Raw genomic sequence first — 26836 nt, forward strand, 5'->3', positions numbered from 1 at the left:
GCTAGTTTTCTTTCAAAGCTCTCATGTATTTATACTGCCACAGTCTCAGTAAAAGAGTCTGAGGAAGGAAGAGGATTTCTTGTCAAATTTGGCTCTGCTGGAAATTTGTAGGATGCTCTTCTGACACCAAGGCAGTCTGTTAGTTTTAAATCTTGATAAGAAGATTGATATTAGAGCTTACAAATGCTTTCTCTCCATTATCATACCTTGTTTCAGAAAATCCAATTCCCTGCAGGGTTGTGTTGTTCTGTAGAAGCTGTTGGAGTGTGTGCCCTATTATTTTAATGTAATTTTTGCCCAGAAGATGCTCATTCCCTCCCTGACACTGGATTTCCAAACTGGAGAGGAATTCCTGGCGTTGGCAGCTTGTGAAGCTCAAGGCAAAAAGGAGACAGCACAGATGGGCTCATCCTCCCTATCCATGTTTATTTAAATGGATAGGAGAGCACAGAGCTGTGTTTGGGCTCTAACCACAGCTATGCCTGCACCTTCCCCAGGCTCTGGGAGTGGCAGTAATGGTAATCCTGGCAGGAATGGCAGCACACAGCCACTGGAGGCTGGGCTGGGAGTGTGGGAGGGGGCTGGTGGTGCTCCCACAGAATTCCATGTGCTGCCTCTCAGATGTGGAGGCTCCCCTGCAGAGACAAGTGGGTTGTCTTTATGCCATTGGGAGTTTGCCATTAAGGCAATGAGCAGAATAACTTGGGAGTGGGGATTGAATGTCCAAACCCATCCAGTCCTGCTGCTGTGTGTCCCAGTGAGCCTGGCCTGGTGATGGGAGCTGAAAACCTGCATCTCTCTTTGCCACAGCCCTGCTTCCTCCTCTGACTTCAGAGCAAGGTGCTGTGGTTTGAAACTGCCAGAGGGCAGGGATGGATGGGATATTGGGAAGGAATTCCTGGCTGTGAGCGTGGGCAGGCTCTGGCACAGGGTGCCCAGAGCAGCTGTGGCTGCCCCTGCATCCCTGGAAGTGCCCAAGGCCTGGTGGGACACTGGGGCTTGGAAATTAAGATGGTTGTGGCTCTGGAGAGGTGTATAAATAATTTCCATTAATTCTTTCTGCATCTGAATAGAGCACAGAGCCTGGTAATAATCCTTTACTTCCTACAGCCATTTTGGGGGGGATCAGATATGTTCTTGTGTCAAATTTAATCATGAATTTAGACATAGATATTGGAAAGAAATTCTTGACTGTGAGGGTGCTGAGGCCCTGGCACAGGGTGCCCAGAGCAGCTGTGGCTGCCCCTGGATCCTTGGCAGTGTCCAAGGCCAGCTTGGACAGGGCTTGGAGCAGCCTGGGACAATGGAAGGTGGCAGGGGACTGGGACTTGATTGTCTTTAAGGTCCTTCCAACTCAAACCATCCTGGGATTCTGATTCACTTTATGAAATTCTTTTGTGCTTCTGCTGCCTCAATATCAAAATGTCACAATAGAGAATTGAGGCACTGTCTGGGTGTTTGTTAGTTTTGAAAATATCTCTGTTCTTGGATGATGCTGTTTTGCAATATGGAATTTTGAACTAGAATTTGGAAAGGGACAGCTGAATCCTGTTGGAAAACCTATCCCACATATGTGGTACCTTCCACAATGGATCTAGGCTGTGGCTCAGGAAGCTACTGCAGAATAAAAAAATTAAAACTACTTCTATTTAACTGCCTTTGCAAAGCCTTTCTGACCTCTCTTTGTGCTGTATGTTATGTGTGCTTTAGGTTCTTGGGGATTTTGGGCCATAACAAGTTCTTCTTGTGTCTTCTTGAGTCTTTTGCCCCTTTGCTGCTCTTGCTCAGGCTGCTGCAGGTTGGGCTCAGAGCTGGAAGGGGAGAACTGGGGCTTGGACCCTTTCCAATAATCTGGATTGGAAGGAGGGCTGGGCTCTGAACTGGTTTTTTCTCTCTGAGATGACTGAAACCTTTTCTTGAGCCACTTCTTCCTGCTGGTGCTTTAGCAATCATTTCCCCCATGAAATCTCATAGGAGCTTCTGGGGCCTTTTTCCCCTCTTATTTTTACAGCAATTTAAAGGCCTTTTATTAAATCTAAACCCCACTGTTTGATAGTTCATCCCTAAGCTATAATTACCCAATATGAAGATGCAAGCACAAAATAATTACCTAGGGAGGTTTACACAAAAGGGAATAACTCATTATTATTTTTTCCAGTCCTCTGAGAAAATCTATAAGAGGAGGAATAAAGGGAAAGAGTGATGATAGAGCAGCACAGATACAAATCTGATGATCTTACTCTGATTCTGTCAGGGTTTCTGCTCCAGTGGCTTCCTTAAAGGAGCATTGTCAGAAAGAAAAATCACATTGCTGGAAGTGGCTCGTGCAATCAATCACTGGCCAGCGAGGGGATCAGATGGATTCCCTTTTGAATTCAATCAAAACACACTTCAAAGGCATTTAATCATATTTTTGGTGGCTGACTCCCTGGCACAGGACTTTTGTAGTCCCACAAAAGAGAGGCTGAAAGACAATTATGCAAGTTATAAACTCTTTTTGATGTAGATACCAAGTTCTTTGATGATTGTGTTTTCCTGAGCTGGCCTTTGGGCAGATTGATTTACAGCAAATAATGGCTTTTTGTTTCTTCACTGCTAGGAAGGATCTAAACCACACTTTTCCAACCTGTGCAGTGCCTGGGATTATTGCTAGAGGTGACAAAGAAAAGTGTCTCTTCATACAGCAGTGACATAGGAGAAAATCCTGAAGGTCCATAGATTGAAGAAGGTGTTTTATTCCCTTTCTCTGGAGCTAGAGACCCAAATTACCAGGCATTTGTATTTCCATTTTCTTCAGGAGAATGCAGTGACCCATTGCACTGTGCCAGCCCTTATCAGCAGGCTGGGGGAGCAAACCTGAGGGAGATAAATTCACCAGGAGCAGGTATCCACTGCTTTGTGGGAAAGCTGGAATGCACATTAAGTGGTTGAGGCTCTGGAGAGGTGTGTAAATAATTTCCATTAATTCTTTCTGCATCTGAATAGGGCACAGAGCCTGGTAATAATCCTTTACGTCCCACAGCTATTTTTGGGGGTATCAGATATGTTCCTGTGTTAAATTTAACCATGAGTTTTGTCACAGATTTTGAAAAACATCAGAATTGTTGGTCTGCTTTCAATTTGCTTGTCTTAGGGAGAAAGAAGGAAAAAAAAGTGATTTGTGTCTCCTCAGTCAGCCTTGTTGCCATTTCCAAATGACTTTTAGGAGCATCAAATCTCCCTGTGTTTTCCCAATCACACAGAGTTTTCCTCAGCTCACAGGTGCATCCCTGGGGGAAGCAGAGCTGGTTTATCTGCAGATGTCAACAGTGCTCACTCCTGGGGCTCACAGTGCCTTTCCATTTCTCCATTTTCTCTCCATCCCAGCACTTTTAGGCAACTCCTTGGGTTTCCCCCTTCCCCTTTGCAGCCTGTTGTTCTGCTCAGCCCTCAGTCTGATGTTCAGCATTTCTCCCTTCCCATCCCTATTCCCAGCAGGCGTTTCCATGGTGTGGGAGTGGAGTGCAACATCCTTCTTGTCTCAGAAGTGTGAAAAAGCTCTTTCCTTCAGGAATTAAACAAGCAATCCTCCATCCCCTCTCTGGTGTAATGGCATCTTATCTTAGCCCACAACACTGGTGTGTATTTTAACCTTTAATGGTACTTTTTACCTTCCCAGTAAGGCATGAACAGATGGTTGGAGACCTGGTGGGGTGTGTCTGGAGTTCTTTTGACTATTCCCTATTTCAGACAGCTGCAGGATTTTCTAATTTGAGGCTGTATTAATAGGCACAAAATGGTGAAGGATGCTTCAGTTCTGACTGTTAGTGGAATGTTGATGGGTACATAGAGTTTGCAGGGTACTTAGAGAAGAAGGTGGGAACTGCCCAGGTGTGTCATGTTTGGTGGTTTTATATCAGATAGTGGCACCAGGAGATGCCAGGCAGGAAGGGCACACAAGTCCAGCTGCTTTTACAGAATCCCAGACTGGTTTGGGTTGGAAGGGACCTTAAACCCATCTGATCCCACCCCTTGCCATGGGCAGGGACACCTCCCACTGGACCAGGGTGCTCCAAGCCCCATCCAGGCTGGCCTTGGACACTTCCAGGGATGGGACAGAGCATTTCCAGCACCCCCAGGTGTTGTGTGCCTGTCACACCCTGGCACTGGTAATAACCTGCACAGGGAAGTAATTACAGAGTGTCAGTGAATTTGGTAGCCCCTGAGTGGGCTTCAGATGTGAAGTAGTGGGGTTTCAATCAATTTGTGGCTATTTAGGCAGCCTCTTGACTCTTCCCTTCTTCCTCTCACTGAAAGAAGGACAAATGGGAAACATGAAGCTATCAGAAATCAATTAATCTGATCTGGGAACATGCTTATTAAAATGCTTTACTTACAAAGATCTGGATACTCCACAGCAGAGCAGAATTTGGGAATGTTTGGATCCCTGATCTGTGCGTTTCTGTAAGCTCAGCCTGTTTGCATTACTCTTTTGTTTGGATTACTCTTTTGTGTGTTTGGATTACTTTTTTGTTTGGACTGCAAGCTTTCTATTTGTTTTAGGGTAGTTGAACCTTCTTTAGAAGCTATTTGACCTTAAATTGCTAGTGTGCACATTTAATTCTCAGCTCTAATATAAATCTAGATGGATACTCTGGAATTTAAGAAAGAAAAACCAAGGAAATGAGAATGGCTTTGTGAAATGTTTTCCAAATTCAGCAGCTGAAGGGTGTTGGATTTAGGAGCTCTAAGAGAAACTGGACTTGATGTGGGTTACGGGGGAGAGCCTGGTGTGCTCCAGAAACCAAGAAAATGAGAATGGCTTTGTGAAATGTTTTCCAAATTCAAAAGCTAAAGGATGTTGGATTTAGGAGCTCTAAGAGAAACTGGACTTGATGTGGGTTGTGGGGAAGAGCCTGGTGTGCTCCAGAATCGATTAAAGCTCAGCCATTCCAAAAGATAATTACACTTGGCACCAGCCCTTCCCCTGCAGGGTTTCTTCTTCCTCACCTCTGATGGCAGAGGGCCCCGGGCTCCCCAGTGTCACCTTCTGCTCTGTGCTGCTGGAGCTGAGCCAGCGTGTCCGGGGGTGGCTCTGCTCCCTCCAAAGGGCTGCAGGAGGTGTCCCTGTGCTGCAGGAGGTGTCCCTGTGCTGCAGGAGGTGTCCCTGTGCTGGAGGAGGTGTCCCTGTGCTGCAGGAGGTGTCCCTGTGGTGCAGGAGGTGTCCCTGTGGTGCAGGAGGTGTCCCTGTGCTGGAGGAGGTGTCCCTGTGCTGCAGGAGGTGTCCCTGTGCTGCAGGAGGTGTCCCTGTGCTGCAGGAGGTGTCCCTGTGCTGTGTCCCCCCAGCTCTGCCCCAGCCCTCGCCTGCCTTTGCCTCTGCGCTCGTGTCACAATATTGACTTGCAAACACGGAGCTTTTGGGCCAGTTGCTATGGTTACCCCTCGGAATGGAGACTCCAGTCCCAGGCAATACATTCTCAGCCTTAATGAAATGCACAGCAGTGTGTTCAACTTGTAAACCCGACGTGGATATCGCTAAGCAACATCCATCCGTGATTTGCCGTAATTACTGCTGCCAGCTCTGCACCATTGAAATGCTGGAGCACAAGGCTTCCTCCTCCACTGCATCAAATGTTTTTCTGCAGTGGCTTCAGTCTCTCAGACCTGTGATGTTTCATAGTCCCTTCACAGATTCAAAGAACTAAGTTTGACCTTTTGAAATTATTCACACTTTCAGACCCCATGTCTCCTATCTCTTTTTGTGTTTATCTACTGTTTCCTGCTCATTCAGTCCCAGAAATTCATCTTAAAGACCTTTGATTCTTTTGCCCTAGATTCAAAATGTGAATCCAACTCATTTCCTCCTTCCTTCTTGTGTATTTGAAAAGATGCAATTCCTCCAACCAGTGTTGGTGTTGAATTAAAACGTGTGTGTGGAGCTGTTTACTCCAGGATCTGCTCCAGGAGGAGCTGATGCCTCAAGTCTTTTAGAATCCCAGGCTGGTTTGAGTTGGAAGGGACCTTAAAACCCATCTTGTTCCAGCCCTGTGCTGTGGGCAGGGACACCTTCCAGTAGACCATCTTCCAGTAGGTGGAAGTTTTCTGCTTAGAGCTTTTATTTAGTGTCTATCCTGACCAAGGTGTTTTATCCACGAATTTGAGAAGTAGAATAAAACCAGACCCTATTTAGAAATCCACACTCCAGCCTTTAAGTCAAATCATTAATTGCAATTGCAGTTCTTGAATTCCTTGCCTTGTGCAGGCAGTTGGGGTGGCTGGGACTATCTCTCCCAGATTCTCTGCTGCTCAGTCTGATTCCTTGTGTTCTGTGGATATTTTCCATGTACAGCCCCAGAGCTGCCACTCCTAGAGAGGAAGAACTGGTTGATTTATCTGCTCTACGTCCGCAGAGACTACGAGGAGTGCAAGGTAAGAGCTGCCTCCAGAATGTGGGAATTATTTCACTGATGTCATGACAAAACAGTTTTCTTGACAGTTTCCCAACCACTCTCTTTCCTGACTTCTTTTGGAAGAAAGGGACCGAGAGAAAACATGAGTAAAATGACTTCAGTGGTCTCCAGTCCTTGGCTGCCTTCAGGATCTGAGGGTGCAGCTCTCTGGAGCAGTCTGTGAGCTCAGGATGTCACTGGGAAGGGAAAAGTGGAAAGAGCTGCAGACCTCTGTTGTTCCAAGTGATGGATAGGGTTTTCCAAACTGATAATAACACAGTTCCACAGTGCAGGTTTCTTGATGGTACTACAGGGACACTATGAAAACACTTCAGTTGAGGGAAACATTACTACCAAGTGTAAATAAAAACCATCCTGGTAACTCTTGAGCAAAATTCTTTCATTTTACACATGATCCATGGCATGCTCTAATTCATCTTGGGCTTGGTGAGCAGCTTAGAACTGGTTGTCTGGAATTATAATGGGAAGTGGACTAAGGAAATGGCAAATTTTTATTTTTAACAGTGTGTTTTTCTGATAAAATGAACACAAGAAGATGATGCACCCATGGGCAGGAGGAGGGGACAGGAGTTGCCATTCTGATTCTGGCATGTGCAGCAAAGATCTGAAAAGTCTTTTTGGCTTCTGCAACACCACTTTGGTCAGGACTTGCCTCTGCTGGAGAAGCCTTGGAGGTGCTTAGGAAATGGGCAGGCTGGAGGAATTTCATTTAGCTCTTAATTAACAGAGCCAGGGAGTTGTATCATTACAGTAATTTCCTCTCAGATCTTGGTTGGCATAGATAGAGACACAAGCTGGACTGGCCCTCAAACCAGAAAATTGTTTCCCTTTCTTTGTGGTCTGACTGGAGTTTCTTGGTGTGATTCTGTGTGTTGATTGTTTCTGTGATGGGATGTAGAATTACAGAGCACAGAAAAGAAAAATATGTGCAGCTCAGGAAACCAGAGAAAATAACAAATGGATGATATAAAGGCAACACTGATGTGTCCGTGTCTTCATCAGTCATGGAAGCAAGGAAATAGCAGGGGAAAATCGAGAGAAGACAGCTAATAAATACTCCTCTGCTTGGCAGGCCAGCTTTCCTTTTCCTCAGAGCTCAAAAATCAGTGTTTTTGCAATCAAACTGGAAGATTCCAGGACGGTTTGGGTGTTGTTAAAATCCATCAGCTTAGTCTTAGTGAGAAACAAATGACCTGTTGTGTTAATGAATTTTGGTCTTTCCCGATCAGTGCTTTGAAATGCTCCCTCTCTAACAGAATTTAAAATCTCCCTTAGTTTTCAATGAACTAAAAGGCCATTAAAAACTGTTTATTTACTGACATCAACTCCCCAGAGTGAAGGCATTAAAGTGATTTTGACCCTTTCAATGCTGCTTGAGCAAGGTGCCAGGCAGACATCCCTGAGAGTCTGCAGCTGCAGATGACACAGAGACTGCTTGGTCTCCTGCCAGTTGTGTCTAAATTCTGTCATCAGCACCTTAAATAAACTTGGGGGAAGAAATCTGGGATTTGAGATCATATTCCTCAGCTGAGGGCCTTTTGCTGTGGGACTTCTTAGGGTTTATAGAATTAATCAGATTTCTCTAAAAGATAGCTCTCTATTGCCCTCTCTTGCTCTGAGAATCCAGGTTTATGTAGATGGAACAATCCAGAGTATGTGAATTGAGGAGATGTTGGTTACTTCTGAGTACAGTGTTTTATAATCATGCACTTTGTAAAGAGTTACATAGATAAATTATCAGGTACAGGTGAGAGAAGAGCAGCTCAGGCCTGTTCTTCCTTTTCCTTCCTCTCTTCACGAGTGAGGGTTGTAAATAAGAGCTTTCCTTCTCAGTGGTAACTTCTCAGTTAATATCTTCTCAAGAATAACTTTCTCAATAATAGTTTTCCTCGCACGTGCTGTATTTGGGGTTCAGTTTTCAGGTCCTTCACTTCTGTTCCTCTCAGAGGCAGGGGATGCTGCTACTGACCATACACATCTGAAATGCCAGATAAGCACCAGTCACTGCTCACTCAGAAGTTACTCTTACTCCCTGTGTTCTTCCACTTCTGCACAAAGGGCAGTCTCAGAGCAGAAATTACGCTCTTGATTCCTGTCCAGGGTGTTCATCCTCCAAAAGTGGGACCAGTTGTGACTATGGAATGTATCCAGACTGCAGCCACCCCACCCCAAACTGGGAGCTGTGTGGATGAAGCCAGCAAGAATTTACATTTTCATCAGTTGTTTATTTTTTTCCCTGTTCACTCCTCATTTGTTCTTTTGGCTTTCATGCACTCAGCTGCAGTTGCTCCAGTTCAATTTATTTCTTCACAAAGGGCCTGGAGTAGAGACCTTTATCAGCAGAGGATGCTTTCAGAGATGCCTCCTGGTGTTTTCCCCAGGTAGTACCTAATTATCTTTGGGAATAGGAATGAACAGAGCAATACTAAAAGGGCCACAGTGTTCCTGGCACAGAGCTCTGTTGTGTGCACTGTGTGGTTGTCCCATCATGGTCCAGTGCCCTTGTTAGAGGTGGGGTTGTGGTTTTTGTGACTGGAACCAAATCTCTGGAATTGACTTTGTTAAAATGATGTGAGTTTACAATTTTGTCCTTCCAGGCTGTCATCAAAGAGCAGCTCCAGGAGTCCCAAGGGCTCTGTGAATATGCTGTCTATGTTCAAGGTATGTCTGAAAATCTTTTTACTAAAGCAGGTCACCCCTGATTTGAGATACAGAGAACAATACAGGGGATAGGTGAGGGAAACACAGAATTTCCCTAACCTATGGAATTTCCCTGCCCCATGTTCCCATAGAACATAGGGAAAAAATTACAATTTTTCCCCTCTGCTTGCTCCATTTAGTATTGAAATTTGGGATTTTCACATGAAATGGGCAGATTAAATGTCCTGTTTTCTCTGTATTTGTCATCAGTTCTTCTTTGGGGTATGGGTTCCTGACCTTCAGTGTGTTGCTGTGTGTTTGATTCTGTTACAGATGCATGTTTTCTGATTGTTGCCCACCCCAGGTGATCATTGTCTCACTCCTTGCTCTAAGGATGGCATTCCTCTTCCTGCCCTGCCCTCTGGCCCCTAAAAAATGTCTCCCAAAATGTGACATTCCAATTCCAAATGCCATGATGGGGGACGGTGGAGATTTGCTGGCAGGGACATATTGCAGCCTGGAGAGGCTGGGGAGGGGAGAAATCCAGATTGCATCTGTACAAGCAACTGCCCAAGGTTTAAAGCTTAAAGCTTTTGTTCTGACCCCTGAATTTCCCCAGGCACACAGAGTCCTGCCCTTGGGCACAAAACTGTGGGTGCTGCAGGAGGGACAAGCACCAGAGGAGCACTGATGTGATAGATCTGTGCTCCTCCTTCTTTCCCTGCTGTCAGAGGCACGTTTTTCCTGCTGAGAATGGATTCATTTGCCTGCTCTATGTTGTTTTACAGCTTTGATATTTCGCTTGGAGGGGAAAATTCAAGAATCTCTTGAACTTTTCCAGACATGTTCCATTCTGAACCCTCGAAGCGCTGACAACCTCAAGCAGGTGGCACGATCCCTGTGAGTGGTGTTTTATTTGTTGTTTCTCTTGGATGTGCCACCCAGGACTTCCATGCTTTGTTTTTCTCTTAGGCTGCTTAATTCCAGACATGTTTCCTCCTTATCAACACTTGGCTTGGCTTCCAGAAGCGTGGGTTGTTCTTTAAGCAGAATCTCTGTTATCTGCCTGGCTGCTCTTGTGTTTTCTCTTTCTTTGGGCTTCAGGCAGAAAGGTGATACTGATTTCAAGGTCCAGAGCTACAGGTGCTGACCTGAGCTGGGCAGACTTACCCTACAGATCCTTTTCTGTTGCTGAATGTTGTGTTGGGGCACCTGTCTCTTTCTTTGGAGACAAAAGCAGGTTGCAGAGCCTGGGCATTCATTCCTTACATCCCCAGTAGTGTCAGGATGGATGACCTTGGTCCTGAAAGGGAGCAGTGCTCAGATTGTAAACTTCTCCTGCAGATGTCTGGAGATACAGCAAATAAGATAATTTCTCACTGGCAAAGGTGATAGTGGCTGCACAGCAGGGTCTGAAAACAGGAAAGACATAAGAATTGCAATCCTTTTGCAGGTTTCTCCTGGGGAAGCATAAGGCAGCCATTGAAGTGTACAATGAAGCAGCAAAACTCGATGAGAAGGACTGGGTGAGTGTTTGGGGGGTTGCAGATCCTTGTAATAACTGCAAACTTGTCCCAAACCATGGTGAGCAGGCTCAGACCACAGGCAGTGTGAGCTCACAGCCTGTGGATCACAGGAACCAAATCCCATGCCCTGGGGCAAATCCCTGGCTTGGGGCACAGAGAATTGAGCAGTGTGTTGGAACTTTGCCAAGGATCTATTTTAACATAACCACATCTGTGCTTTAAGGGAAATATGGGGAGAGTTTGGAAACCTCAGTTATTAAAACTTGCTTGAGTAATTGGGAAAGCTTTTCTGTATGCAAAACATCATTGAAAATGCAGGAGCAGTGATTCAATGAGCTCTTCTGTATAAAAAGACAAAAAGAGAGGAAGAGCATTGCAAAGGGAAGGGTGTGACAGTGGGTGAGGGAGAGGCCATGCCTTGCAGCCTTCTGCAGGTGCCTGTTTTGCCTGCAAAGTGTTTCTAAAGCAGGCTTGCAATGTGTGAGCTCATTCCTTTGTTTGTCAGTACATCCAAAATTCAGGATACAAGGATAGCTTTGGTGTTATTCAAATTACCCTGTGCCAGACAGCTCAGAAACCTTTTGTATCACAAGGCTTTTTTCCACCTGCATTTCCAGTGCTTGGCATGCTTGTAACCCTATTTACAACCCAGCAGGCAGATGCCAGTGGGTATTTTGATTAGTTATTCCCCATTCCTGGCTCAGCACTGGAAGCAGAATCAGACTCTGCTCTTCCCTCATTCTACAGCCTGCAGCAACCTGGAGTCACTGATTCAGTTCTGCACAGCTGGAGAGGCTGCATGGAGGAAAACAGGTTGATGGGGAAGTGAGAGAGTTTCCAAAGGTCAAGGCTGTCTAAGCTGATCAATCAGTGAAATGCTCAGCAGAATAAAATAAGAAATTGGGAGAACTTTGCTTTTCAGGGATTTGCTGGGGTTGGGAAGGTGACTTTTGTGTTAAACTGGGGGTGAGGAGTTAGGGGCAGGGATGCTCCCTACAGACCAGAGTGTTTGGGATCCCTAAGGGATCTCCCTACCCTGTGCAAAATTGTTTAGGATACCAGAGGGATATCAGATATTCCAGTGCTCAAGTTGTGTTTTGTGAAATGAGGCACATCTTCAGTTTTGTCCAGCTGGGTTGGACACTGTGCATATCCTACTGATGTACAGCCAAACAGAGTCACCCATGAGGGCAGCAAGTTTTAGAGGGTGACACCACAATGAAGAAACCAGTCTGTGCTCCTTGTTCTCTGAAAACAAAATGTCTGATGTCTCAGAAGAGGTTTGTCATTTCTGTGGTTTTTGTCTCAGTGGACTGTAACGTTTTGTGTACAACCCCACTTAAGCTCTGTGGGTGCCTGAAGTAACTGGAATTTATAGGTTTACTTGCTCTAAAAAGCAAGAACGGTGTGGGCAGTCACAGGGCTCTCCTCCTCTGGGTCAGAGTTGTCAGATTTTATTTCATACCTTGTGCTGATTTGGCTTTTTTTCATGCAGGAGATCAGCCACAACCTGGGTGTGTGCTACATGTACCTGAAACACTTCAACAAGGTAATTTCAGTGGGAAGCAAGGAAGCATCCCAGAAATTTCACTGTCTTTGGTAGATTGAAATGGATCATTTACAGCAAGAAGCTTCAAGAAAGTTTTCTGCTTCAGTGTTTTGTTTCTGGGAGCAAAGGTTTGTGAGCTCTGTTTCCATTTGTGTGTTGAATTACTTTGAGTCAGCTGCAAGTCATTGAGGTTGTGTAAAGGGAGATCACCCTGTGGCAGGGCCAGAGGCTTTTTCTGAAATCTAAGATTTTTCAGAGAACATTTTTGGTTTTAAAGGGAATGTTTGAGAAACCTCAAACTAGACAGAAAATGGGCTGTGCTCCAATAAGAGCTGCTTCAGTGTCTGAGCCCTTTAAAGGCAGACCCAGGAACACTGCTGGCTTTGTAGGAGCAGCAATCCAGCTCCATCCTCTTGAAGCAAGGGAAGGGTGATGATAAAACCCCAAACCATTTCCCCAGCTCAACTGCTGCATCTCATGCAGAGAGTTCCTGCAGGAAACCTCAGCTCCTTGGGTCTGGCAGACTCAGAGGGAAGGAGTTGTGGGGTTGTTTGCTGGAGGTGCAGCAGGTCCTTTTTTCCTCCATGGGAAGGTTTTGCTCCTGTGTCTGAAGCTCCTTTTGAACTACACCTGGAGTTAGTACAGGAGTTTTGGAGGTTGAAATGCAGTTTTATTCCCAGGTCTGAGCGTGCCATTCCCAGTTCCTCACTTACCATCCCCTGAGTGCTGGTGGTGAGCACTGAGCTGTCTCTGATCCAGCTACTCTAAGGGAAAAACCAGCATTTAGACCCTTTTTGTTCCAAATTTAGCCCAGCCCCTCCCTGCTGCCCTTGCTGGTGGGGTGCTGTGGCCCTTGCAGCAAACCCCAGCTGTGCTCCCTGTTCAAGGCATCCCTGTGCAAAAGCAGCCTCTGGAGTGTGGGTTCACACTTGGGATTTGTTATCTGCACTGACACCTTCCAAAATGGGACCTGCTCACACCTCCCCCGAGATCTTCACTTCCTCACTGCTGGAATAGACATTTTAAGGAAGAATAAGCTGCAAAGTATCAGTTCACCCAGCAAATCCAGAGCGTCCCTCAAGCCAAACCAACTCAAATCCAGGAGCAGGCCTGTGCTCATCTCCTCCTGGCGAGGCAAATGCCTCTTGCTTGGCTTGAAAGTGTTGCCTTTTACTGCCCCTAAAAGCAGGTGGCTGCTGGTGCAGAGCTTGTTCCAAGGATTAGCTGGGCTGGGGTTTGTGTTCTCCAGGTGCAGGGGATGTTTGTTGGCTGTTCTCCTTCCCTGGCTGTTGGGGATTACTCATGAGCCGTTGCTCTGCTGAGGGCTCTGGAATAATTATTATTTTTTTCTTCTCTGTGGTTGTGTTTTTAGGCACAAGACCAGCTCAACAATGCCCTGGAGCTCAACAGACACGACCTGACCTACATGATGCTGGGCAAAATTCACCTCTTGGAGGGGGAGATGGATAAAGCCATTGAAGTATATAAGAAAGCTGTAGAGTAAGAAATATCCCTTTTTTTCCATCTGCCCATTCCCATCCTATGCCAGGAGAAAATTGATTGGTGTCCCAGATCTGAATTGAGGCCATGATTAAAAAGCTAATGGTAATTACAGGGGCTCTGAGCAAAGCTGGCACTTCCAAGCACTTCAGCTGTCTCTGCTCCTGCTAACAGTGTGGCAGGGAAGAAGGGAGCTGTTGGAAGGACTGCCAGAAAAAATTGGAATAACAAATGGATGGAGATGCCTGGGAGCAAAGTGATCCAAAACTGACTTCATCCATGCCAAAGGTTTATCTCCCAAAACAATGTAACCCTGACTGTCCCCCCAAAATCTCTGCCTGGGGGTCACTTGCTGCTTTCCCTCAGAGCAGCTTGTGGCTGAGGGAGGTGTGCTGGGCACAGGCACTTTCTCCCACCCCATCCCTGCTCCTCAGTGCCCACATATCCTTGTTTTAGGGCATTCCCAAGCCTTATCAGTGCTTTCAAATGCAGCTTTGCCATGGAGGCGAGCACTGGAAAGAAAATCAGGAGTGTGTTGGGAGGCAGGGGGTACTGATGCAGTGTTTCCTTACATGTCTGCCCCACTGCTGCCTGAGGGTGGCTGGGGTTGGGCAGGCATTTGGACTAATCTAGAATGTTTATTACGTAAATAATCCTTGCTAAGCATCTTACCAGGTTTATATTCTTATCCTGGTGCTCCCCTGCCCTCCTTTCTTCTTCATTCCTGTTTATTCCTGGGGTTTTTTTTGTTCTCATCTGCCTATGACATTTTTCTTGCTGTTTCCAGCTCCAGGATAGTCTGTTATTCCTTGTCTATATTCCACCAGGCACAGGTGGTTCTGTTGTAGTTGAAGTTTAGAGGTGCCAGTGTGAGTGTGCAGATCAGATTTTTTTTTAAGTCTTGGTAGCAGGGAATTAAAAACTGACTCCTTTTGGGGTGAGTGAGACCACAAATTGTGTCTCTCTCTCAGCTTTGTCCTTTTTTGTTGTGGTTTCCATCCTATTTATTTGTAATCTTTTTATAAAGTGAATTAAAATTCTGATGAGGAGTGTGTAGAATCCATCAGGAATGCTGAGGATTGCCTGCCCTACATGGCCCAAGAGGCTTAGGATGGATGGATTTACAGGGTGGTTTATGAGAGACAATGGAAAATCTCATTTTGTATTTCCAGGTCACTGATTCAGACTCACTTTGAAGCTTAACAAAACCACATTATCTTATTATGTGTCCAGATATATTTCACAGAGCCTAGTGCCTTCCCACCAATCCCCAGAAGATATTTGGGTAGCTGAGGTGTGATGTTATTCAAAGGAAGTCCCCATGATGGCAGTTCTAATAATTGTTTTTAGTAATTACAGTTTAATTTCCTGGATTGATACAACAATAATGTAGCATCAGAATTCCATGTTCTATTTTTTACCCTGTTCTAGAAGGGCTGAAAAACAAACTCAGGCTTTTATGTTCCAGGTTTTCTCCAGAAAACACAGACCTCCTCACAGCCCTGGGCCTACTGTACCTGCAGGTACTAAATGCTGTTACTGTTACAAAAACTGAATTATTTTCAGTATAACCCTGTTGGATTTTTTTATAGAGTTAATTTCTATCCACCTTCCCATTGCTTGCACATGCTTCTCTACAGACTGAATTTAACAGGACAGAACTTGCTTTTCTGTATCTTGTCTTTGCTGCTAAAAGCAAACTGATTGCCTGGAGCAGAGCCAGAGCAGGAATTCTGTTTGGCAACAGCCCTAACTCTGTTATAAATCCTCCAAGTATAACAAAACATGACTAGTCATTACCTTGCTTCTGCAGCAGGAGTCTTGCAAGTTATCCTGAAAAAGCAGCCATGAAATTGTGAGTGTTAATGCACCATAAAGGAAAATCAGAATCAATTTAAATAACAAAGGTGTGCTTATCCTTGTGTCTGTGCAATGGATGGGAAGGGCTGGATTATTCCAGAAGCTGGCTTCCCAAAGAGTGAACAAGCAAAGAAGAGTAGGGAGTAGTGCCTGAAAGGAGGAGGAGGCCCCCAAGCTGCTCTGAGGGTGCTCTGGAGCCAGGCTGGGAGAGCTGGGGCTGCTCACCTGGACAAGAGAAGCTCCAGGGAAACCTCAGAGCCCTGCCAGGGCCTGAAGGGGCTCCAGGAGAGGGACTGGGACAAGGGATGGAGGGACAGGACACAGGGAGTGGCTTCCACTGCCAGAGGGCAGGGATGGATGGGAGATTGGGAAGGAATTGTCCCTGTGAGGGTGGGCAGGCCCTGGCACAGGTGCCCAGAGCAGCTGGGGCTGCCCCTGCATCCCTGGCAGTGCCCAAGGCCTGGTGGGACACTGGGGCTTGGAGCAGCCTGGGACAGTGGAAGATGTCCCTGCCTATGGCATGGAATGAGATGAGCTTCAGGTGAATTCAGTTGAAACCACAGAATCACAGGATGGCTTGGAAGGGACCTTGGAGCTTATGTGGTTGCAGTCTGTAGGATTTAAGTGTTTCCAAGCTCTCACATGCTCATATATGGCCACAGTGATGCCCTCTAACACCTTCAGTCCCTGAGAAGACAAGGGAAGGGAAGTGCCCTGAACAGGAGAGCCCTGGGGAGTGAGAAATTTGTGGTGAGGCACTTGGGGATGTGCAGAGTAGCAGTTTGTAGCCTGTGTTCTGGGCTAGAGAAAGGAGCAGAGACCTGTGAACCCAGAGCTCATTTGTGGTTGGGTCAGAACAGTGAATCCAGCCAAGTCAAATTCTTAGAATCTGTTCTGTGAATTATCAAACAGGAACATGTGTGTGTAATGGGAGCACTGTAAAACTCACTTTTCTGACTGAACCAGAAATTCTGGTGCCCACAAACCCTGTATTCTCCTTCTTAACTCCCCTTACTCCTGAATTTCTGATGCTTATGTACTTCATTTTCCAGGCTGGGGAGTACCAGAAGGCTTTTGAGCACCTCGGGAATGTGCTTACCTACGACCCAGGCAACTACAAGGTATGGTGAGGAGTGGAAATGACCCAGCTGAACCATGAGGGGACACCTCCTAAAGCCACTGTCAGAGCTCTGCCATCTGCATCTGGGGCCTGGAGAGGCTGGAAAGGATCCTGCCCAGAGAGCTTTTTGTGAAATACATTTCTGGGATTTTTCCCTGGGTAGGGAGTTGGATGTGTGTGGAGGTAGGGAAAGGGAAGGAGGCAGAATATGGGATGATATTAAATTGATCCCTTTGGTTTTTAATCTGAAGTTGCACCAAAGCCAGGTGGAATTTACTTTGGAAGGAAGATCTTCTGGATTTTAAAAATCCCTGAAGAGCTGTGCCAGGTCCCTTGTGATGCAAGTGATATTGCATTTTATTATTCTCCCATCTGCTGATAGCCTTGTGCTTCCAGCTGCTGTGTATATTTCCTTGGCTCTGGCCTGGAAAGCTGAGCTTGGTGTCTGGGTTTCATTTGTCATTGTGGAACTGCTTCCCTTTTTAGGGCTGTTACTTAATTTCTCTCCTTTTTTTCCCCTGTTGGCGATGCAGAGCATTGAAATGTGTGGTTGACAAACATGAGTTGTTGTGAAAACACCTTTACACTTAGGAATTTTACTTGTCACTGTGAAATCTTAAAAAGGACTTAACTAGTGTGGTTTAAATATAGTGTGTTGTACTCACTTCCTTTTTTTTCCCCATGCATATTCCCATTAATTTGCAGTATCAGCCAGTCAGTGTGAACTAGGAGAGCTTTGCTGCATGTCTTGCTTGAGTACATTTTACTCCTCACTTAACTTACACCAGAACTATTTCTATCTGTGCTTGGTTGTAAAAGGAATCTATTAGTGCACAGATCTTTTCAGAGCCTCAGTCTTAAGAAGTACTTCTGTCAGCCCAAAAAATACCCTAAACATTTGTAGTGTCATGTTGCAATGCTTATGGAATCACAGACTCACAGAATGCTTTGATTTGAAAGGGACCTTAAAGCCCATCCTGTTCCACCCCCTTCCACTGTCCCAGGGTGCTCCATCAGCATGGCCTGGACACTTCAGGGATGGGGCAGCCACAGCTCCTCTGGGCAAACTCATTTCTAACACAGTTATGATTCAAACAGTGCAGGGAGAAGCAGACTCAGGTTTGTTCCTCACCCTGTGTTCTGCTCTGTGGTGGGAGATTCCAGAATCCCCATCTGCTCCCACTGTTGATCTTGGCAGTGCTTAGAAGTGAAATGGTTGTTCCTGGGATGGTTTTACTTGAATCATTTTGTTCTCTCCTGTGGGAGCAGATGGGGCTGTGAGTGGGTCACTGTTGTGTCTTGTCCCCAGGCCACCCTGGCTGCTGGCAGCATGATGCAGGCCCACGGGGATTTCGATGTCGCCCTCTCCAAGTACAAGGTGGTGGCCAGCAGTGTTCCTGAGAGCCCCCCACTCTGGAACAACATTGGCATGTGCTTCTTTGGGAAGAAGAAATATGTGGCAGTAAGTATTCAGTTTCCATTTTTTCTCCCATCTGCATCCAATTTCATGCAAGCACAAGATTCCTGTCATGTGGTGTCGGGACCCAGGACATTGCTCTGGCTGCCCTGGGTGATTCCAGACCCTGGCAGGGGGCTCAGAGACCTTGGCACAGAGTCAAAACCACCTGTGCCTTGGATTTTAGTCCATGGAAACCATTACCAACTTTGTGTGAGATTTACAAGCCACAGGAGTTGGAGTAGAATGATGGTGAATTTGTCACAGGGTGAAAAAGTAGAATTTTGGGGTTTTAGAATGGGGGTTCAAGAGGCAAGATGGAGGAATCTGGGCATGTCCTGTCCTTCTTCTTGTCCTCCATCTTCTGATGGGATGGTGACACTTTTGGATTGGTTTAGAATAAAGACAGAGTGTCTAACATAGGTGGTAGGTATTGGAAAATCATTGTAAATAAAGTACAGGTAGTTCTTAGTATAAAAAGCCAACACCACCCCAAGGGCTGTCACTGTGCCACAACCCAACCTGCTGGACAGATCTCAGCAGATTCTTTCTTGATTCTTTCTTTCTTAGAGAAAGAATGGAACAGATAAGAGAACATAAACAACCCTGAAAAGCAGAACAGACAAATCTTGACTTCTTTGGTCCTGGAGAAAAAAGACTTTCTAATACCTTGGGGGTCATCTCAACCACAGAAACCTGAGAATGTGGGGGCTGTTCTAGCACATTTATCCCTTTTTTCCCAAGGCTGTCAGCTGCTTAAAGAGGGCAAACTACCTGGCTCCCTTTGACTGGAAGATCCTGTACAACCTGGGCTTGGTGCACCTCACAATGCAGCAGTATGCCTCAGCCTTCCACTTCCTCAGTGCTGCCATCAACTTCCAGCCCAAGATGGCAGAGCTCTACATGCTCCTGGCAGGTATGGGATGCTCCCTGTGCATCCCTCTTGGGAACACCACAGCACAGACAGGAGGTGTGGGGTGAAGTAAAGAAACATGCCATAAAGGCTTTACTAAGGAGCTGATGCCCAGTCTCTTCTCTGTGGGGAAATAGAAGGGAAAACTGCAGTCAGATCCAGATTAAATATTGGAAAAGTCTTGGCACATGTGAGACTGGGGTTGGGTTGCCTAAGGAGTGGGTGTGGGTTTCCAGCACTGGATATTTTTGGGATGAAATGAGATAAATATGTCAGAAATGACATTGTATGGTTAGATGGGATATTAGGAAGAAATCCTTCCCTGGCACAGGTTGCCCAGAGCAGCTGTGGCTGCCCCTGGATCCCTGGAAGTGTCCAAGGCCAGGCTGGGCAGGACTTGAAACAACCTGGGATAGTGAGAGGTGTCCCTGTCCATAGCAGGTTGAGACTGGATGAGCTTTAAGGTCACTTCCAACCCAGGCCATTCCATCCAGTAGGGTTAATCCTGGCAGGAGTCCAGACAACCCTGCTGACACCTATTTGATGACATTCAGAATTGTCCTAAAAATCAGCTGCTTGTGAAACATCTCCTCCTGTGTGTATGTTTTGCTTTGGTGCAGTTGCTCTGACCAACCTTGAAGACATTGAGAATGCCAAATGTTCCTATGAGCAAGCTGTGGCCTTGGACAAGTAAGTTTTTGTCAGAGCTGTCACTGGTTTGGGCTTGCTTTGCCTCCCTGCACTCATTCCCTTTGCCTCTCACTCTATCTCAACCCTAAATGGTTTGTCGTTGGGAAATACTTTTATTCTTGTAGCTGTGACAGTGACAGTGTTAAAACTCTTTTTTTTTCTTTTTAATTTAAGTCAGCTCTGAAAAATGAGAGAGGATTTTATTTCAGAGCAACCCAGAGCTGTTTTTTGTTTTGCTGTTTGGGTAGTGAATCAGTGGTGGTGACTTTGGATGCCAGTCCTCTTTTTGGTGAATATTTATACACAGTGGAGCAGATTGAGTAGAAGAAAACATACTTTTTAACCCAAAATTTAAACACAGTGCAGAGCAGTGAGATGTCTGGGGTAGAGCCTGTTCTGAATTGGGCAGAGGGAAGACTTTAGCTGGGAGAATGTGCAAAAGTTTGTATAAAGCAAGTTAAAGGGCAGCTCCTTCATTAAGAACATCTATGTTTGCAGTCTAAGTCTTAAAATCAGAGCACTTGATTTCAGAAATGTTAAGCTGAACCTCAGAGTATGTCATCATTCCAGGCACAAAACCAAAATTACCTCATATTTATTAATAGTTTTGTTTCTCTCCCAGTTTACTGTGAATATTTGCAGACTTAGACCTACCAGCACTCCAGAGCCTGTCTCCAGCTGACAGGGCAGTGCCAAAAGCACTTTGATCTGCAGGGGCCACACAGGCTGGTGGTAGATGGGACACCAGGGATGAATCCCTCCCTGTGAGGGAGGGCAGGCCCTGGCACAGGGTGCCCAGAGCAGCTGGGGCTGTCCCTGCATCCCTGGCAGTGCCCAAGGCCAGGCTGGACAGGGCTTGGAGCACCTGGGACAGTGGAAGGTGTCCCTGCCATGGCAGGGGTGGCACTGGATGGGATTTAAGGTCTTTTCCCACCCAAACCATTCCATGATTCTGTTCCTGATCATCTTTCCATGCATAGCAAGGCAGGACAGGACCTTAAAGGCAGCTCAGACTCCTTAGTCAGGGCCTTGTGTGCTTTGCTCAAAGAGAAGGAACAGTAAATGGGCTCTACAACTTTGCCCAGGTATTTGGCACTTGAGCAATGCTTCAGCTCTATGGTCTGACCAGGAAAATAAACCCTCATCAAAGCAAAAATGAATTCCCACTGCCAGGGCCTGCTGGGGGGAACATCCAGGCTGTGAGGCTGAATCTGTGTCCCCACAAGTTTCCCTTGCTGGTGTGTTCTGAGCTGGTGGGGATGAAGGTGGTTGGTTTCCATCACCAGGAATGCCTTTGTAGTGGCCTAGGTGCCATGCTGGGGGCTGGAATAGAAATAACTTGGAAAACTCTTAAGAAAAATGTGTTCCACTCCTGGTTGTGGCTTGTAACTGTCCTTTCTGTGGGTATTCAGCTATTGATTTTTCTCTGACTGTCATATTGCTTCTCAGCTCTTGAAGGTGGTGAAATAGCTCCATCAGGTTCAATTAATTTTAAAACTGGCCGTTCTCAGGACTGACTGATCTCCTCAGTGTTTTGGCAAAGACAGGGAGGAGGGCTTATTCTGTGGTGGGCTCAGCATTCCAGTTTCCTGGTTAAAGGAGAAGAAGCCATGGTTATAAATGCAGTGAGATTTCTTTTAAGAGTTGCCTTCCTTGCCCTGGGATGGAGAATCACCAGGACTGGAGAGTCAGGGCCTGCAGGTTACACTTCATTTATTGCCCAGGGCCAGCAGGATCCTTCCCTTCTGCATTGCTCCAGAGGAGCAATGGGGACAAAAAAGTGAGACAGCAAACATGTATTCACAAAACTCACTGCCCATCCTGGGGGTATTTCAAAGTGCAAGTACAAGACAGTGCTCACTGATTGACAACAGCTTTTAATGAACAGAGAGTTCATTAAAAACTGTTGTTAACAACAGACTGGTCAAGCAGGAGCTCTAGTGAATAAAAAGAGACCATTAATCCATTAACACCAGCAAAAATTAAAGGCAAAATAGAATTAAAATATATTTAAATCAAGGATATTCTTTATAAAACTTTTACAGGATATTATTTATTTATTTTTGCCTCTGCCTTGGCCATGGATGGTTCCAGTTATCCCAGCCATGCTCCAGGAGAGGGCACCAGTACCTCACTCACATTTCTTGTCAATCCATGGAGCATCAGAGCATCCCTGCCTGGCCTGGGTGCAGGGATGCTCCTGTGGGGTCCACACAGGGAGCTGTGAGCAGGCAGAGCTGCTCCACCCACCCTGGCTGTTGAGTTTGCTGGGTCCCCAGGACGAGGTGAGGGATGAGGAATCTGACTCCATGTTCTCAGAAGGCTGATTTATTATTTTATGATATGATATTGTATTAAAGAATGCTATACAAAAACTAAAGAAAGAGAAAGGATACATCAGAAGGCTTAACAAGAATGATGATGAAAAACTTGTGACTGACTCCTCAGAGTCTGACAGAGCTGATGGTGATTGGTCATTAAGTTAAAACAATTCACATGAAACCAATCCAACAACCACCTGTAAACAATCTCCAGACCACATTCCAAAGCAGCAAAACAGGAGAAGCAATCAGATAATTATTGTTTTCATTTTTCTCTGAGGCTTCTCAGCTTCCCAGGAGAAGAAATCCTGGTGAAAGGATTTTTCAGAAAACATGACAGTGTCACCTGGCCAGCCCAGATGGAGAGGGTTGATGTATCCCAGTGAAGGAGATGGACTGTTTGGGAAATGAGAGTGTATGAGCAGTTCTGCCTTGTGAAATCTTCATTCAGGAAGGGGGCAGGAGTGTGCAGGTGCTTGTGTTCACCTGTAGCAGTACCTGCAGCTGCGTGCAGCTGGGGTAGGAGAGAGAGGAGGTGAGGAAATGAAATGTAAACAGCACATCCTGTGGTGTGTCAGGTTATAAAACCCAAGAGCAGGGCTCTGTTGTGCTGCCTGTCCCATGATGAGCTGCTCTCCTGCAGACTGGGAATGCTGGGAGACTCTGAGGTAAATCAGAGAAACATCAATCATCTGTCTCAGTATGAAAAAGCCCCATGACTGGTGGGGCTGGGAGGCCAGAGAGTCCCAGGATTGCCCCCAGAGCTGGCTGTTGCAGAGAGGGAGGCAGTGATGGGGGGTTTCTGTTGGCACTGACACCCAGGGCCTTTGCAGAGCCCAACACTGGCTCTGTCATCAGGCAAGAGGGTCTCAGCCATGCTCCCAAAGCACTTTGCCAGACAGTGAGGTGTGTCCAGCTTTGCTCAGGCACATCTTAGCATTACTGCAGCCAGGATAATTGTTCCCTCAGGAAATGTGATGCATCCCATGTGTCTGCTGCAGGTGCAACCCCCTCATCAACCTGAACTATGCTGTCCTGCTCTACAACCAGGGCGACAAGGAGGGGGCCCTGAGCCAGTTCCAGGAGATGGAGAGGAAGGTCAGCGTGGCCAGGGAGAGCAGCACGCCCGACTTCGACCCCGAGGTTTGTGCCTGAGCTCAGGAGCCACCCCAGGGCTGGCAGCAAATGAGGAGAAGGTTTGACTTAGGGTCCAGTTATTAGGAGCAAATTGTGCTTGTGAGATTTTCCAGGCAGAGCGAGCGCCTGCTGAGAGCTGCTCGCTTCCTTTCTGCTCTTTGAAGCCCAGTTCTTCAATCAATACACAGCAAGACAAGATTCCCTCTTAATTAAGGGACTGAATTAGTGGAGATGTTTCCCCCAAGCACCAAACTGTAGCCAGCTCTCCACCGACCTTTTCTTGTAGGTTTTCTTTATTTGATGGAGTTGTTGACTGTATTGTTCTCTGAAGTGTCCCTGCTTACAGTGCTCTTCTCTTTTTGCTTCTCGAGAAGATGGTGGAGATGGCCCAGAAGATGGGGGCTGCCCTGCAGGTTGGGGAGAGCCTGGTGTGGAGCAAGCCTTCAAAAGAGTCCAAATCCAAGCAGAAAGCTGCTGGGTCAGGGAAGTCCAGCTCTCAGCAGCCTTTGGGCTCCAACCAGGCCCTGGGTCAAGCCATGTCCTCTGCTGCAGGATATGGGAAAACCATGCAGCTCCCCCCAGGTACGTCTGCACTGCTGTTCTTTCAAGTATAGATGTGGGAGGGAAGAAAATAAATCTCTCTTCCCTTTGGAAGAGTCACAGCACCTGTGTGGGAGGGGATTGACTGCTGACACAGCAGTGAGGGCAATATTTGGTGAAAACTTTCCCAGATTTCTGAGTTCAGGAAGATGCTCTGTGTAGTGTATTTCACTCTCCTGCTTTTGTGGGGATGTGGGAGGCTGGGAAAGTTTCTCTTCCTGTCTGAACCACAATGGGCAAGGTTCCATTAGCATGAGATTGTGCTCTTGCTCTGGGAAGGAAGCAGTTTCAGCAACCAGACCTCTTGCCTTTCTTAGCAAGAGCCCAGGAGCTGCCATGCACAGGCAGACTGCTGCAGAGAAGGGAAAAGATGGACAATTTCCCAAAGTACTTTCATCCATTCTCTGACAACAATAACTGCAGCTGGATTGCTCCAAAGCTGCCCATCCTTGCAGGTGTTGCTGGATTTAGTGGGACTGAGGGGTGGTGTGAGCCTTTGGAGGCTCAGCCCATCACTGCATGTGCTGGGGCTGGGTGGGAGCATCTCCTGAGCCATTCCAAGGCTGACCTCCTCTCACCCCTCAGCTTCCAAGGAGGAATGCACTGGAGATGTTGCTCACTGTGGTGATTTTCTGTCACTCTCAGTCTTGTTGCCTGTGGGCTGAACCAGGAGAGTGGTTGTGTAATCCAGGCCTCTTTCTTTGGCATCCCCAAGGACCTGTCCCATTTTTCACACATGGAATAAACTTTCCATGCAGGGAAGACTTAGCCAGAAAATCTGAAAAATAAGACACATCAGGGGTTTAGGGTGTACCTGAAGGACTTCATCATCCAGATCAGAGAAGGGAGCTGGTTCATAACACCAGTTGGCACCTTAAATGTAAATGTAGAAACAACTTGTGTCCTGTTGTGATTTAATTCTGTAAGCAGCTACTTTACCTGCCTGGAAACTCTCCCCATATTTGCTAAAGCTGTGAAGTGCAAGCAACACTTTGCAGCTTAAGCATAAACCAGCTTCAGTGGAACTGGAAGTGGCACTTCCCTGTGAGGTGGTGAGGCCCTGGCACAGGTGCCCAGAGCAGCTGTGGCTGCCCCTGCATCCCTGGCAGTGTCCAAGGCCAGGCTGGACAGGGCTGGGAGCACCCTGGGACAGTGGAAGGTGTCCCTGCCCATGGCAGGGGATGGAATGAGATGGGCTTTAAGGTCCTTCTCAACCCAAACCATTCTGGGATTCATTATTCTAGAAAATGTTTTCCCTTCCAGGGCATGAGTTAATTCCTACATTTGTACTGAATTCTGACTGTAGCTGAGCTTCCTTTCAGCAGGACTTCAGGCACTGTAAGGTCTGGATAACTCAGTGTCAATAAACCAATGGTAGGCAGGAGGAATCTGAGGGTAATTAAAAGCTGTGATTGTTTTGCACCTCTGCTGCTGAGAAGGACATAAAGAGCAGACAGCACACACATAGGCACAGAGTAACTTTAACTGTGTTCTCTCCCCAGGTGCTGCAACACCAGCTCTGCCAAAAAAGCCTCCCTCCCTGCCTCTGGAGCCAGAACAGGAGCAGGACTCAGAAACGAGCCCTGAGGAGAACTCAGCTCCCACAGGGCACGAGGAGCAGGGGAAGGAGAAGCACCAGAGCCAGGAGGCAGCAGAGTAGGGCAGCTCTGGGCAGCACAGGCAGTGCAGGAGCCTCTCCAGGGCTGCCTGGGATTGGAGAAAGGGACCTGCCCCAGGGTGGCTTCTCCCCACTGTCTGTCAGTCTGGATGGAGCTGTTTTCTATCAGGGACTTCAGCTTGTGGCTCTGCCTTGTTCCAGGCACTCACTGCAGTGACCAGAGGTTGCTGTGTAGCTACTCTTAGTGCAGTCACAGCTCACTACACAGCATGAGGGTCCAGCTCTCTACAGGCTGGGTGTGAGTCCTCCAGAAGGACCTGTAGCAAAGCCAGCAGTAGTGATTTAGGAGCCTGGGTGGTGAGGAGAATCAAACCCTTCCAGTGGCTGAACTGGTGAGCAGCTGAGTTTGCATAAAGAACCAGTAAAAACTGAAGCTTCAGGGCTCTGTGTTTGCTGGTGAAGCTCCCCAGCTGTTTGACAATTTCTTTCCTGCTTTTGGTTCTGCACTGTTGGACTGTATCCCTCCATAATTAGCAGCCCAGGAGAGGAAGGTTAGTCATGGAAACATCCTGGAGGCAGCAGGGTACAGGCAGGGCTCTGGGTACATCCCAGCCTTCAGCTGTGCTCTGTGGTTTGTTGCTCTTATCCAAAAGCATTAATGCATCTTTAGAGCCCAGCCAGGAGCTGAAGTGCTCTCCTGGTCCCTGGAGAGCACTGAAAGAGCAGGACCCCTCACTTTCCCCTGGGTTCTGGTAGCCCAGACTGACTGCTTATCTTAAATGTGGCTTTTTTTCCCTCTCAGGTGTCCTTTCTGCTGGGTTTTGTGTCAGTTCAGCCCCAGGGCAGCACTTCTGTAAGGATTCCCTCCTGCCAGGAGTTAAACAGAATTTTTTTGCAGAGCATTAGCAATTTGAAACAAACCAGACAAGAAACAATGTCAGTCAGGTACAGTGCAGAGATTTTTATTCACATTTAACTTCTTACACTGAAAGTCCCTGCAGCCTAACAGAGTGCCTGGGAAGAAGAGGTGAGGATTGAAGAGCAGGGGTGGGCTGTGAATTCTTCACTTCAGCCCCAAAACTTGAATTCGAGGCAGATTTCTGTCCTATGATGCTTTGATGGGATAAGTGTCACACAGGGAGCACATACTGCACTTGGAGGTACTGTGAAGGGATTTATTTTAAATATCTATTTTGTGAAAAGCTTATGCAACAGTGAACCAATTCTATGAAATGAAGCAGTAACACCTTCTTTCTTCCTGGGAGCTTCATGTCTAGGGGAGCATTTTTAAATATGTAATTCCAGTTGGATAATAAATAGAGCTGCAATTCCTGTCCTGTCCCCTTTCCTCCCTTGGGCATGGTGATGGTGGCATTTGCATGCAGTGAATTGCTGGGATCATTCTGGAGAGCATTTTTGTGCTCATGGTGATGAGGCTGGACTGCCCTTTCAGCTGG

At 46.7% G+C, this 26836-nt stretch overlaps 1 protein-coding gene across 3 annotated transcripts in view; it reads left to right on the forward strand.

The window, feature by feature from the left end:
* The window catches only part of BBS4 (Bardet-Biedl syndrome 4), a 37362-nt gene extending 10651 nt beyond the window's left edge, over positions 1 to 26711 (forward strand). For 2 of the 3 annotated variants that reach the window (XM_036389558.1, XM_036389557.1), the window contains 14 exons: positions 6329 to 6408; positions 9047 to 9110; positions 9878 to 9989; positions 10543 to 10615; positions 12111 to 12164; positions 13537 to 13664; positions 15133 to 15187; positions 16577 to 16645; positions 17954 to 18106; positions 18845 to 19016; positions 19634 to 19703; positions 23026 to 23167; positions 23536 to 23743; positions 25264 to 26711. In XM_036389558.1, coding sequence (XP_036245451.1) covers positions 6329 to 6408; positions 9047 to 9110; positions 9878 to 9989; positions 10543 to 10615; positions 12111 to 12164; positions 13537 to 13664; positions 15133 to 15187; positions 16577 to 16645; positions 17954 to 18106; positions 18845 to 19016; positions 19634 to 19703; positions 23026 to 23167; positions 23536 to 23743; positions 25264 to 25421 — 1538 coding nt within the window. In that variant the 3' untranslated portion in view covers positions 25422 to 26711. The remainder of the gene's footprint in view (positions 1 to 6328; positions 6409 to 9046; positions 9111 to 9877; positions 9990 to 10542; positions 10616 to 12110; positions 12165 to 13536; positions 13665 to 15132; positions 15188 to 16576; positions 16646 to 17953; positions 18107 to 18844; positions 19017 to 19633; positions 19704 to 23025; positions 23168 to 23535; positions 23744 to 25263) is intronic. The other variant, XM_036389559.1, reaches the window with a different exon arrangement.
* Positions 26712 to 26836: the final 125 nt, after the last annotated feature.

The sequence above is a fragment of the Molothrus ater genome, chromosome 13, assembly GCF_012460135.2.
Source record: "Molothrus ater isolate BHLD 08-10-18 breed brown headed cowbird chromosome 13, BPBGC_Mater_1.1, whole genome shotgun sequence".
NCBI lineage: Eukaryota > Metazoa > Chordata > Aves > Passeriformes > Icteridae > Molothrus > Molothrus ater.